The sequence below is a fragment of the Triticum aestivum genome, chromosome 5A, assembly GCF_018294505.1.
Source record: "Triticum aestivum cultivar Chinese Spring chromosome 5A, IWGSC CS RefSeq v2.1, whole genome shotgun sequence".
NCBI classification, from domain to species: Eukaryota; Viridiplantae; Streptophyta; class Magnoliopsida; order Poales; family Poaceae; genus Triticum; species Triticum aestivum.
Window position 1 is genome coordinate 599,307,427 of NC_057806.1, and position 14,497 is coordinate 599,321,923.

At 47.5% G+C, this 14,497-nt stretch overlaps 1 protein-coding gene across 3 annotated transcripts; it reads left to right on the top strand.

Annotated features, from left to right (window-relative positions):
- The first annotated feature begins 3,568 nt into the window (after positions 1-3,568).
- Positions 3,569-10,054, top strand: LOC123105165 (homeobox protein knotted-1-like 12). 3 transcript variants are annotated; one of them, XR_006450718.1, is made up of 6 exons: positions 3,569-4,080; positions 4,182-4,301; positions 4,405-4,519; positions 8,974-9,215; positions 9,321-9,637; positions 9,771-10,054. XR_006450718.1 is itself a non-coding variant. In XM_044527171.1 (5 exons), the coding sequence occupies exons 1-5, from the start codon at positions 3,787-3,789 to the stop codon at positions 9,549-9,551; spliced, it is 1,002 nt and encodes a 333-aa protein (XP_044383106.1). In that variant the 5' UTR covers positions 3,569-3,786; the 3' UTR covers positions 9,552-10,054. The 3 variants fall into 3 exon arrangements, 1 of the variants encoding a protein (XP_044383106.1); XR_006450719.1 differs by having other exon boundaries at positions 9,786-10,054; XM_044527171.1 differs by having other exon boundaries at positions 9,321-10,054.
- Positions 10,055-14,497: the final 4,443 nt, after the last annotated feature.

Below are 14,497 nucleotides of genomic sequence, written 5' to 3' on the forward strand. Positions count from 1 at the left end.
AACAAACCCATAGGCATGGAGTCGGTGTTTTGTGCAAAATCAGCACCGACAGTTAGTGGTTTATGCAATTTCCTCTACGATTTTCAACTGCATGACATGTTGCAACAACTCCACATGTTTGAATGACACTATGGTTTAACTACATCTTTGCGTCGTTACTGCAATGTGTGTGAGTTACGAAAGTAGTGGCCACTCTTTTATTACCAAATAATCATGTGTTCATATGAATTTTATCTAGTTCATTAAAGCAACACATGCAAATATGTAAATGACAATAACGGTTTAATGTAAATTAAATATCAGTTGATGTACAATTGAGGAAAGACAACATCAAGATCATTGGTAGTCTAGATTCCATAAAGAGTCCCAAACTATATCACAGGGAGGAAGTACTGAAGGCAATACATTTTTACTTTGGCATTCTCTAGGTTGTAGATCTGACGGCTCATTAGTTTTATGGCCAGCAATTACGCTTTGAAGTGCAATTTATCCTATGTTTTTTCATGTACTTTTTTTGCATTAGCTTAGTTTAGGCTTTTCAATGCATTGTAAGAACTGTGAAATTTCCGATCATAGTTATTTTTTACTAGAAACCATTTGGATCGCATAAATGATGCTAGCACATTTATACAAATTGCTTTCGCATGTCCTCAGTTTGATAGAAACTTCAAGGTTCGTTCCGGTTCTCTTCTTCTTCTCTAGGGCGTCTTTGCTCCAAGGGTTTCAAATATAATTTTGGAGGATTCTAACTATTAGGTACGTGTGGGTATATGGTACACAGGATTGCAGACCTTATAAATATGTATTTAGGTTTTATTTGTGATTGATTTTATAGGAGAATTTCCACCCACGGCTCCTGGAAAATCTTTCGAACCGAAGAGTCCTAGTTCACACATGGTTCCATGCATATTTTGTGAGGCTGATTGATTTGATGCCAGCACTTGACATGATTATGGCGTGACTTTTTCGATACGACATGCTTCTTGTTTCTCTTTGATTATTGTGTTACTTTTTTCGTTCGTATAACCATTTGGCTAAGTCCTCATTTGTTTTACAGAAATTTTGTAGGAATTCTATCTATGTAACTTATATAATTTTGAGCCATTTGATTTGTAGGAATGAATTTCTATTACTATATAAGTTTGGTTTCTTCCTTCATATTTTCAAAAGGAAAAAACATTAGCTAAGATAAAATGAAAAATCCTATCCTATGAGTTAACTGACATATTTTTTATTATAGAAATTGAGATACATGTCATCTTATTTCCTATTCTTATAATATTTCTATGCTATGAACCAATAGGCCTAAGTTCAATATTGAGTAGATGTGCTATTAAATGTAATAAAAATCACATGATATACTACTAGGTCATAGTACAAGAGGAGGAGAGGGACGGGGCAGCCGCAGACGCAGTAGCGGCATGCAGCTTTTCCAAGAATCTTTCCATCCTGGTGAAAAGGAGGACTATTGCTCCACACATGCAAGGACCAACCCGGGCCAGGGACTAGACGTGGATAGGCGACAGGCCGGGCACACACCGCAACTGTAACCTGCTGGAACTTCTCTCCCTGTACAGTCCCATTATGTGAGTGACCCCTGCCACTGCTGGCAGATGAAACAAGTCACCACTCTGACTGCCCCTGCGCTGCATGCCCTCCTTCAATCAGACCAAACGAAACCTCAAAGAATCCATCCACGTGTTCAGGGAAAAACAGTTGCCCGGAAAACGTTTTAGTTTCAGTTGATTCTGTCTTGATCGTTAAATTAAAATTTCCCTCCTATGAATGAATATTGTTCATCTTCCTCTTCCGATGGTTACCGTTCTTCTTCACCGCCCATCAGCCGCCTGCCGCCACCATCCACGGCCGGTGCCACCACCTTCTTTGTGTCGCCGCCGTTTGGACCTGCCCCCTATGCCCCGTCACAGTCTTCATCGTCAACTTTCCCGTCACCATCCCACACCACGAATCCACCAAAGCTCTGCCTGGCCCTGCTGATACCATCTGCATTGTCGTGGTTCTCGTCTAACCCTCGGATGCTTTGTAGAAAACATCCGACACGACAGAAATAACAAGAGCAACTCTAGCGGAGCCATCATATGAACAACCTCTATGGTGCATAAGAAGCACACTCCATATAAATATGAAGACTGCAAGGCAAAGCGCAAACATAAAGTTATCATAACGCGGCCTTCATAGTTTTGTTACATGTTGGTCCTGCTTGTCATTGACTATGACTTTCATTCCCCAATTCCCTGTCTAGAGCTCAAATCTACTAGTCCCTCACACGCGCATACCACGACTCACGCACACAAAGCACAAACTCTAGCACAACACACGCATACATTAATCACAGATGCCTACTTGCATAGGAATGCATCACACATCTCACACGCGTGCACGCATCTTGCTTGGCCGCCGAGTCATGATTTTTTCCCACCTAATGACAAAAATCATTGTAATCATTTTCAGGGACACATCAAGGATGTGAAATCCTTATGTGTCCAACAAAATGGCTAGTGTAAATTTCAACGACGTTTTCACGGCGGTCCCGTTCCTCCTTCGAGAATATCACCCAATCTATTGGCGGTGATAGTGGAGGCCGTGGGCAGTAAGAAGGGAAGTGTAGGTTCTGTGCGACGAGAAGGAACATATAGATTGTGGGCGGCAAGAAGGAAAATGAAGGTTGTGAGTCTTTCCATAGCCGCGAGGGGCGGACAACAAAAGAAGTGACGATAAACTGCCACGGGCCAGTGCGGGGGGCGAGGAAAGAGCGGCTCTGTCCGTAAATTATGTGACTCGGGGTCGTATGACGACTCTACTAGCTATAGAGTGGTATTATCGGCCAAAATTAACATATCAATTGTTATTATGATTTGTGAACCAACTTGTGATCGGATAGTTAGAAGGGCAGTGGTATCCTTAGCCCATCATAGTTCAAGTCATACATTTGACATTAATACTCGCATTTTTCTGAAGAGAGATGCTAGACTTACGACAGGATTAGACTTACGGGATCACGTGTAGAGTTATGGTTGAAGAAGATTAAGGAGAAAAGGTCCCATCAGCTACAATTAGGGGTGGTTGGTTGGTGAGAGAGGAGTCTGTAAAATCAATTTGTAGAAGCTTTTCGTAAGTGTAGCATTTTTGTTTTGAATGTATTTCAGGCCTTCCGGAGAGGAGACTTTTCCGTCGACTATGAATGCGTCTATGGCGACTTCATCAATTTTAATATGATTTGCCGGCTCAGTTTTTCGAAATTTCTCATAAGAATAGGGTGTGCGTGCGTGTATTCATGGGGATGTTTATACGTGCATATGTATGAGCGTTTTGCTTATATACTATGTTAAAAAAAGGTTACTATGATTTGCTAAAGTTGCTGTGAGAGTAGCGGTAGAAAAAAGATAGAGGGTGGTGCACGTAGTATTTGCATGTGGCACGTACGGATCCGTCTAAGATTCTATATCCTTGGCCGCGGCGTGAGATTGCGTCGTGTCGAAACAGCGGCAACGGCAACAGCGACGCAAGAAAGACAGCTTCATCTTTACTCATGATTTGACATGGGAACAAAGCCAATCCCTTCCCACCAGCCACACACACACTCGCTCATCATTCATTCACCTTCCGGCCTCCTCCTCCTCCTTTCTTCCTCCGTCCGTCCACCCCCAAGTTTCGTCCTCCACCACTACTTCTCTTCTTTTCAGCAGAGTTCATCCCATCTCCTTCCTAGTTAGGGTTTCTTGGCCTTGTCGTCTGTTCTTGATTTGTCGATTCTCTGCGCAAATTATGGAGAGGTTCCCTAATCTTGGGGGAGGAGGAGGGAGCGGCAGTAGCAGCAGCAGTGCGTCCATGGCCTCCTTCTTGCAGCTCCCGCCGCCCTCCGCGTCGTCGCCCTCGCCGGAGCTGGCCGGCGAGCAGCACGGCTCGCGGCTCGCGTTGCAGCAGCTCCTGGCCGTCCCGCCGCCGTCGGCGCAGCAGCGCAGGGAGATCTCGCCGGCGGACGCCGCGACCATCAAGGCCAAGATCATGGCGCACCCGCTCTACTCGCCGCTCCTCGCCTCCTACCTGGACTGCCAGAAGGCATCGCCCAAACCATGCAGATTTAGTTAGTTAGGTCACACAGGATGTGTGCACCTGCACCATGTGCTGAAGCTGAGCGCGCGATTTGCTTTCTCTTATAGGTCGGCGCCCCGCCGGAGGTGCTGGAGAGGCTCTCGGCCGTGGCGGCGAAGCTGGACGCCGGGCATGGCCGGGGGAAGCACGAGTCCCCGCGCCCCGACCCGGAGCTCGACCAGTTCATGGTATATGTTCCTCGATACATACGATGGACCAAGCTCGTCGCGTGATGCCATGTGATGCTTTCCTGTACCTGTACTGATTCCGAGCTCACCGGCCGGCGTGCAGGAGGCCTACTGCAACATGCTGGCGAAGTACAGGGAGGAGCTGGCGCGGCCGATCCAGGAGGCCACGGAGTTCTTCAAGAGCGTCGAGACGCAGCTCGATTCCATCACATTCACAGGTATACTCAGATTTCAGCAGCAATATTTATGCGCCTGGTGGCAGCTGGTGCTTCCGAGATGAGAAGATTCTTGGCTTGCCGCATTGGGAAATGTCCGGTTTGTGCGACGGAATGGAGCCAACTTTTTTCCTCTTTGGATCCATGCTGTCGTTCCCTGCCACTGCCACGATAACCTTTGCCCCTTTGTTTATTTAGGGAGGGGATAAGGGCATGCATTAGACCACAAGTTCACTAATTATAATAACACCGGCATCTTAGCGGAGTACGTACACATCAGCAGTATGTGAGTATTAAATTAGCATCCGTAGTAATATGCATCACGAGCCCACAGGGAGCTCGTGGTTCCAATCTCCGCCTCTCGTTATTGATACCTTCGGCTCTCAGTTTATAATTAATCAAGATTGGAAGTAACACACTGTCTTCAACCATTAGAGTTCATCTTTGGTTCAGCAGAGGCAATTCATAGGCGAACAAGAGGCATGTGGCTTAGCCTCGCTCGTAGGGCTACAAAGTCGATTGTTTCGGCAGTTTAATCATCTATGTCTATGTGGTTTAACACGTACTGTTTAATCAGCTAGCACGAAGGAATTACATCAAGGTAGCTGGTGTTCAGCGCACATAGAGATTATAAATCGGATACTAGTACTAACAACCGGCCTTGTTATTCGGTGGAAGCAGTAGTGATTTAATTGGGATGCAGAACACAGGGTACTAGTAGCTGATTCGACGCGCGTGTACGTATGCGGCGGTGGATGAGCGGTGGGCCTGTAGCACTTCTGTGCCTCCGCGAGTATTAGGGTGCCAATAAATCGCCGCACTGTACTAGAGCGACGCCTACTGTTACTACACTGCGCACCCTGTCTCTTTGTCCAGTCGGAGTGAGTGGGAGGGAGGGACGCCTAGCCTGAATTATTTTGTGGAAACAAATATTAGCAAGGACTTCAAAATGTTTTGCTTGTGAGGTGTTCCTGGTTCCGGCCATGCAAAGTCTATCCTCTGAACATGCAGCTGTCTGTTGTCCTATTGGTGAAGAGACATTCTTGTTTGCACAAGTATTTCACCGCTGCATTTTTTTCTTTTGCTGAAGGAATGAAAACTGACTAGTTTCTTGTTTAATAATGCCCTCGATGTTGCACAGAACACAAAATCACCTCTTCAGATCAGGTCAAGATGTTAATCGTTATGCAATGCTACTTGTTTTTTAGGGACTTCACCATTAAGAGGCCTCTTATGTGGGAGCTTTTTTTTTTTTGCATCGAAGTGGGAGCATTCGTAATTTCATATACACTAAGAGGCCTCTTATTTCTTCGATTTAATTTTGATCGTAGCCATGGAGCATTGTTAATTGGTTTAAGGATTTTGTGTCTTTTGTTTATATATAATCACCCTTTTGTGACCCAAGTTATTCGATGTGTGGTTCCTACATTACATTGTTGAAACATATACATGCTTTGGACTTAGCATGATGGGTTCCTTTGCTGGACCTTAAGAAACTTTTGCATCTTTTGAACAAAGGTTTTTTGGGTGGAAAACTTGTAGTGTTAGATGTACATATGGCAATACTTCATTTTTCCTACACATAATGATATTCAGCACCTCGGTACGTATGAACCTTATTTTTTTTAATATTTAGCAAAAGAAATCATATTTCCAAGTTTAGAAAACTATGAAAATTTCGTGTTAGTTAACAATGGGTAGACACTTGCCATTTTGAATTATTGGTAAAAAATGATTATTCGTGAGCTGTGAAAAAACACAATTTGAGGTATGGAACAATTTGCTATAGTGAAAATTATGTAACTTGTGATGCAGAAATCTATTTTGTGATTTTCACACAGGCTGCAAATGGTCACATTCTTTTATGGAAATTAAAGGAGCAATTTTCTGCTCAATACCAACATGCACGAAGTTTTTCATAATGTTTACAGAAACTTAGAATGTGATCTTTGGTTGGGTATAAAATGGGATCGGCTATCATCTGGTTCCAAATATACTTTCTCAATTTCCTACATATATCATATATGTTTTCCAGAACTAAGTTAAAATTCCAAAAAAGTGCATTTATATCTTTCTCTCCACCGTCTTGTACATCTGATCTGAGAAGTTATTTCACTGATCCTAGGAGTTATTGAAATATATCTTTTCAACAATGGCAGTGATTTTGTTTGATTTCGTACGCTGAGTACTGTGGGCAAATTTCCCTTTTAAAACCAAGTTAAAGTCCATGTACTGTAGTTTGAACAGCTTGTGCTCCTAAGATGTTCAAAAGAAAGTGATAGCATGAAATATGGATGTGGATTTATTTACAAACAACTTCACTTGCTAACATAAAGAAAACGGCCAGTGATAAGTAATCTTTATTATATACTCATGATATATTTGCATAATGAAAATGAGTATTTTTCATATAAATTTCAAGTGTTTTTTATGCCTGGAAACTGCACTTTTGCTATACATCCCTCCTTTAATTCCCGACTTGTTTCTTTTTTTCTCACTTGTTCTAACGGATATTGGGATATGTCAAACAACCCTTTCATTTTGATACTTCGCTATCCATACTTGAGAAAATTAACACAACCTGGCACGTGTATAATTACTTCTATTCCTAGATGGATTCGACAGAATTAGGGTAGTTTGCTAGTTATTGCTCACAAGGCTGCACAAAAGTGAAAGGCACTCCATTTCTCTATCTGGTGTTTGGATGATATGCGTCCGCCCCCTGCCCCCGCGTCGCCTAACCTAGGCGACACGGGGGGCAATCTGCCACCGCGGGCCCAAAGGCCTCCTCCCACGTCCTCTCTCCCCTGCCACCGCCGGAGGCCACGCCCGTAGCCTGGCCGGTGATGGCGGCGGCGGGGCTTTCCCCCTCGCGTGGTGCCTGCGCCTTCCCCTGGCGGCGGCGGCGGCGCAGAACTGCGGGACACCGGCGGCGTGGAGTGGCGGGTTCCCGGTGGCGAGTGTGACAGCGGCGTCAGCGTAGGCGCGATACCGCGACAGAGGAGCCCCTGTGGCGGCGGCCCAGATCGCGGATCTAGCCGTACCCAGATGGGCTTCGGCGTGCCAACGGATCTGGTGAGCGTCTATAGGCGAGCATGGTGGTCCTGACAACGCCGGCCTAGGCACCATGGTGGTGCCATGGCTGGTCAGGCGGCGGCGGCCTGGATTCTCCGTCCAGTCCCCGGCAGCAATGGCGGCGGTTCATGTACAAGTTGCTTGATGGAGGTCCTATATTCAGATCCGGGTGAAAACCTGGCCAAGGCCGGCGGTGACGGCGCTGGTATGCGGCATTTTCCTTCTTGAAGGCATCGCCAAGGAGAAGTTCAAGACAACTATCTGCTACCTCTGGGGGAAACCCTAGATCAGTAGATCGGGTGACGGCAACGCGTTGGTGTCGTTTTCTCCTTGGGGGCGTCATTCTAGGAGGCGTACACGGAAACGAGGGACCAGTGGGCGGCTTTCTTGGTGAAGAGGTGCTTCATCCTACACATTGATGACGACGGATCTCGACGGTGTGGCGCAGTGGAGACTCGGGGCCCGATGTCCGAGGATGGACTCGCGCAGGAGGACGGCGCTGTCTAGCGTCATGGTGGCGTCGATGGCAGAGAGACCTGGCACGGTAGATGTAGCAGTATAGCTCTGAAGATGGATTGGTGGCAGGTGGCTGCGGCGGCCTCATACCCGGCAGGCGTCCTGGTTGAGGAGTGCGCCGGATTGGTGGGTGCCCCATACCCGGCAGGCGTCCTGGTTGGGACCTCGGGTCTTAGATGTTAGGTTTGGCTGCGAGGTCTGTTTGGTATTAGGCTCAGACTATCAGCATCCCTACATCAACTGGATAGGAGTAGTGACAGATGTTGCCTAGACGGTGGCTTTAGTCTACTGTTGTATGACTTTGTAAGGTCTTATGTGAATAATTAATAAAGTGACTGCATGCATCGTCCAGATGCAGAGGCCGGGGGTCCTCCTCCATTTCAAAAAATAAAACTGGTGTTTGGATGAACTTGGGAGGTTGCATGGAGAAGGCTTCTGGCTTTTGCAGCATGAGGTTGCACCTTACTCAATGATGCAAATTTGCAGCAGCATGGTTGAAATATGCCTCCATTTATTGTTCTGATCTTCACCCAGTAACCATTTTCAGTTCACACACTTCTAATTAAGATGACACCTCACTACTCACCGTTTGTTACAATGTGAGGCATGCATTTGTGTGGCTGATATTACTATGTGAATTTCTTCAAAATTAGTTACTTCTATTTGTTGAAGTGGTCCTTCCCCTTTCCGCGTGTTTTTGGATGAGGATATTCTGCATGCACGAACACATGCACCTTTTGAAATTAAACCAGGTGTTATGTATTTTCAATCCAGTTAAGAGCACTCCTATTTTCCTGAGTGGTCCAGAGTCTCCTGAATGAATTCTTATGGGAACGGGACCATCATTTTTGTTTTGTGATGCGCAGACAATAATTGCGAAGGCGCGGGATCGTCCGAGGATGAGCTGGACACGAGCTGCGTGGAGGAGATCGACCCCAGCGCCGAGGACAAGGAGCTGAAGCACCAGCTGCTGAGGAAATACGGCGGGTACGTCGGGAGCCTCCGCCAGGAGTTCTGCAAGCGCCGGAAGAAGGGGAAGCTCCCCAAGGAGGCCCGCCAGAAGCTGCTGCACTGGTGGGAGCTGCACTCCAAGTGGCCCTACCCCTCTGTACGATACGATCGTCATACATGCCACCATTGAATTTCTCGGATAGGTGTCGACGTCGGTAATTTTCAGTCGCTGATGATTGCTGGTGGTGGTGCATATGTGCAGGAGACGGAGAAGATCGCGCTGGCGGAGTCGACGGGGCTGGACCAGAAGCAGATCAACAACTGGTTCATCAACCAGAGGAAGCGGCACTGGAAGCCGGCGCCGGAGGACATGCCCTTCTCCGTGATGGACGGCGGCGTGGGCGTCAGCTTCCTCCCAGCCTCGCAGGGCCCGGCGCTGTACATGGACAGGGCGCCCTTCATGGTGGACGGCATGTACCGCCTCGGGTCGTGAGGCCTCTCTCCCCATCGGACGGGGACTGCCGGCCGGTGCCGTCGGCGTGGTACGTAAGCTCCATGCATGGCAACGGCATGCGGCCGGTACGTAACGTACTTAGTCTGACGACAACCGCTCAATATTATGGTCCTTCGGTAAATACTCCATATATATCTGCCGTTCACGCTGAACATGTCTGCCAAGTAGGAAATATATATATATTTGATTTTCCATCAGCCTGCCTGTGCCCAGGTAAATACTAGGTGGTCGACATCGATGCATGCATGCGAAGTCGTTGTTTCACCACCAGTGCAACATTATTTTGCTAGCTAATGGCAAGTCAGATCAGGCGTACTGCTTCTACATGCCCGGCTCCTCTCATCATCAACAGATAAATTCGTGGGGATGAACAAACTGTCTCATTGATGGGCCCCTGAGATCCATCCTGTAAGATTTGAATAAAACTATTGTATTAATTTGCCGGCCACATAGAGCGGTATATATAAGAGTTTACAAGCCAACCATACCTATTACAATACGACTAGGACTATTACAATACGACTAGGATTAGGTAACTTGAGAGCCAAATAGTAGTCTAACATTCCCCCGCAGTATTAATGGGAGGCTCGATAACGTTGAGACTGGATCGAATATTACAAAAAGATGTAGATGGCAGTCCTTTGGTAAATATATCAGCAAACTGAGCCGTTGAAGGAACATGCAGCACCGAACTTGTCCAAGAGCCACCTTCTCGCGAACAAAGTGTATATCAATCTCAATATGTTTAGTCCGACGATGTTGAACAGGATTCCCGGACATGTAGACAGCTGATATGTTATCACAATAAACAATGGTAGCATGTGGAAGTGGTCGATGCAACTCGGAGAGCAACTGACGGAGCCAGATCGTATCAGCCACATCATGTGCAACCGCACGATATTCAGCTTCAGCGGACGAGCGGGAGACGGTTACCTGCCTTTTCGAGGACCAAGAAATCAAATTGTCACCAAGAAAAACACAGAAACCGGATGTAGATCGTCGAGTGTCGGGACAACCAGCCCAGTCTGCATCAGAATACGCGGTGAGAGAGGTGGGGGATGAATTGTTTATGTGGACACCATGATCCAGAATACCTTTGAGATACCGAAGGATGCGTTTGATATGATTATAGTGAGGAATTCGAGGATCATGCATATAGAGACAAGCTTGTTGGACAGCAAAAGAGATTTCAGGACGAGTGATGGTAAGATACTGGAGAGCACCGGCAAGACTGCGATAAAGAGTAGGATCAGAGAAAGAATCACCATTGGCTGAAAGTTTGAAACTAGTGTCGACAGGAGTATGGGAAGGATGACAGTCTAGCATACCAGCACGATTGAGAAGATCCAGAATGTATTGACGCTGGGAAAGAAACAGACTAGATGAATCACGAATCACTGCAATACCTAAAAAATGGTGAAGAAGACCAAGATCGGTCATAGAAAACTCAGAACGTAGATGAGTAATAATGCGGCACAAAAAAGTTTGAGAAGAAGCAGTGAGAATGATATCATCAACATAAAGAAGTAAGTAGGCAATGTCAGAATTATGATGATAGACAAAGAGAGAGGCATCAGAAAGAGAGGGAATAAAGCCTATGGTTTGAATAAATGAAGAAAAGCGTTGAAACCATGCACGGGGAGCTTGTTTGAGACCATAGAGAGATTTTTGAAGAAGACAAACATGGTTGGGATAGGAAGGGTCTTCAAAACCAAGAGGTTGCTGACAATAGACGGTCTCTTGAAGAGAACCATGAAGAAAGGCATTTTTTACGTCTAATTGGTGAATAGGCCAGGTGGAGGAGACAGCAAGGCTGAGAACAGTGCGTATGGTACTGGGCTTAACTACAGGAGAAAAGGTTTCATCGTAATCAATACCATGCTGTTGGGAATAGCCTCGACATACCCAATGTGCTTTGTAGCGAGAAAGAGTACCATCGGAGTGAAACTTCTGGCGAAACACCCACTTACCAGAGACAATGTTGGTGTTGGAAGGGCGAGGAACAAGCTGCCAGGTATTATTTTCAGTAAGGGCTGAATATTCTTCTTGCATAGCTGCAGCCCAATTAGGATCAAGAAGTGCGGTTTTGTATGATTTGGGAACTTGAGATAGGGAGACGGTGCCATGAAGGTTGAGACGGTCGATGGGTTGACGAAAACCCGATTTGGAACGAGTGCGCATAGAATGATCATTGACTGCTGGGATAGTGGGAACAGCGCGAACGGGAAGAGGAGCTACACTGGTGTCCGGCACAGCGGAAGATGCGGACAATGGAGGGGATGGTGGCGGATCGGCATGAGTGGGTGATGGTGCCGAAGGGGATGATGGCGAATCATGGGCGGGAGTCGGCGATGTGTCGAAAAAGGCAGTGGCATTTGGTTGGTTTGGGGAAGAGGTATTTAGAGAGGCAGTGGCATTTGGTTGGTTTGGGGAAGAAGTATTTAGAGATTGAGACGTCAAGAGAGGTGCATAGAAAGGGAAACGTGTAGGAGGAAGGCTAGGTGTGGATGTAGTGGTGTGTGATGGAGTAGGACGTTGAGCAAATGGAAAGATGTGTTCGGCGAAGGTGACATGCCGAGACACAAGAACCCGACCGGTGTATAAGTCAAGGCAGCGATAGCCTTTGTGCTCATCCGAAAAACCGAGGAGAACACAAGGGAGAGAGTGGGGAGAGAGCTTATGAGCGGCGGTAGCGGAAGTGTTAGGAAAACAGAGACAACCGAAAACACGAATGTCGGAGTAGTTTGGATGGCACAGAAACAGAGAAAAATAGGGGGTGATATTGGGATTGGCTTTGGTAGGACGGATATTGAGAAGATATGTAGCGGTGTGGAGAGCCTCAGCCCAGTACTGGGGTGGCATGGAAGATTGAAGAAGAAGGGTACGGATAATATCATTGATAGTACGAAGAGAACGTTCAGCTTTGCCGTTTTGAGGAGAAGTGTAGGGACAAGAAAAACGGAGAAGAATGCCATGGTTAAGAAAGAAGGTGCGATTTTTAATATTATCAAATTCACGACCATTATCACATTGGATGAAGCGAATATGGAGGAAGAAGTGCACAGAGACGTATCGCTGAAAATTGAGAAAGAGAGCGTGAACGTCGGATTTGTTGCGTAGAGGAAAGGTCCAGACAAAATGTGTAAAATCATCTAATATGACAAGATAGTATTTAAAACCAGAGACACTAGCAATAGGCGATGTCCAAAGATCACAATGTATTAATTCAAAAGGATAAGTGCTTGAAGAACTAGACGAACTAAAAGGAAGACGCACATGCTTGCCTAATTGACATGACTCAAAAACTGAAGAATCGTGAGAATCTCTATTACAAGGTATGGTAAATTCACTAAGAACAGACGCTAAAACTGCAGGGTTGGGATGCCCTAAACGCCGATGCCAGAGATCGACAGATGCCAGCATGGAGGTTGGAGAAGCGGCAGCAGGAACACCATTGAGAGAGTATAAGTCGCCGGAGCTATTGAACCGCGCGATCTCGACCTTGGTCTGATAATCCTTCACAGATAAGCCAAAGGGGTCAAATTCGACAGAAACAAGATTATCACATGTGAATTGACGAACAGAAATTAAATTTTTGATAAGGGCAGGAGCAACAAGTACATCACGAAGAAGAAGAGGTTTAGTGGTGGAGGGAAGTTGAGCCTGACCAACACAGTAGATGGGGATAGAAGAACCGTCACCGAGGGTGATGGATTTAAAGAGGGGTGAAGTGCAAGAGGAGAGAAACGTACTATTTGCAGACATATGACTAGAAGCACCGGAATCGAAAATCCAATCCGTACCTATGTTGCCTTGGGCGGCAAAATTATTCATGGCCTGGATGAAGGCGTCTTGGTCCTAGCTTGGCGGTGCAGCAGAGGTCGGTGTTGGCAGCAGAGCCGGCTGGTACGACGGCGAGGCAGTAGGGCCAGCGGTGGAGGCGATGGTAGGAGGGCCGGCTGGTACGACGACGAGGGCAGTAGGGCCGACGGTGGGGTGTAGTAGTGACCTCCGTCAGCATAGTAGGGAGCGCCATATGTTGGAGCAGCATGGTAGGCATGGGCCGGCTGGCGAGGCATGAGGAATCCTGGAGCACCAGTGTGGGGCCGCACGCCGGGCTGCCAGGCACCGGTATAAGCTGGTGGAGCGCCTAGGGGAGCCGGAGCGGACCATGGCATAGGCCAAGCTTGGACGAGCCCCGTCCAGGGATCATGTGGAGGACGCCAAGGTGTAGCTGCTGGTGGTGTACTTGGAGCTGGCGAAGGTGGAGGAGTAGGCGCCGAGCGCGTCGAAGGTGGCCTGTAGATGGGGTTCTTGCCGCGATAATTAGGGCTGGGACGCCAGCCCGGCGACGGAGCGAACGCTGCCGGGGAGGGAGGCACCGCTGGTGGAGGTGGCGCCGCGGGTGCCGGAGCACGCGGAACGGCGGCGAAGAGCTGAGGGCGAGCGTCCTTGTTGGATTGAGCACGGTCGGCCCACTGGAGGATGGAGCGCACCTCGGCAAAAGTTGGCTGAGGCCGCATCATGGGGATGAAGGAGGCCTGCTTGTCGAACTTTTCGCTGAGCCCGATGAGGAGGATGTTGATGAGCTGCCGATCTTCAACGGGATCACCAAGTTCACGGAGTTCGTCGGCGATGGACCTGAGGCGTTGGCAGTAGACACTGAGAGAGGAGTCGCCTTGCACCGTATTCCTGAGCTCGGTGTGGAGTAGATTGGTGCGAGCATCGACGTTGTCTTGGAACAACTGCTGAAGAGCCACCCAGAGACCAGCGGCGGTGGCAGCATCCCGAAAGACAAGGTTGAAGATCTCGGTGGAGACGCGCATGTAGATCCATTGGATGATGGCGAGGTCATCCTTGACCCATTGGGGATCATGGGATTGCGGCACGGCGGTGGCGTCGACATGGGAGCGAAGATTCCAGCG

Bases quoted from the DNA above. Each gene is read 5' to 3' on its own strand.
- LOC123105165 (XM_044527171.1), top strand. From the start codon at position 3,787: ATGGAGAGGTTCCCTAATCTTGGGGGAGGAGGAGGGAGCGGCAGTAGC. The intron at 4,081-4,181 runs GCATCGCCCAAA...TTTCTCTTATAG, and splicing joins CCTACCTGGACTGCCAGAAG to GTCGGCGCCCCGCCGGAGGT. The intron at 4,302-4,404 runs GTATATGTTCCT...GCCGGCGTGCAG, and splicing joins CGGAGCTCGACCAGTTCATG to GAGGCCTACTGCAACATGCT.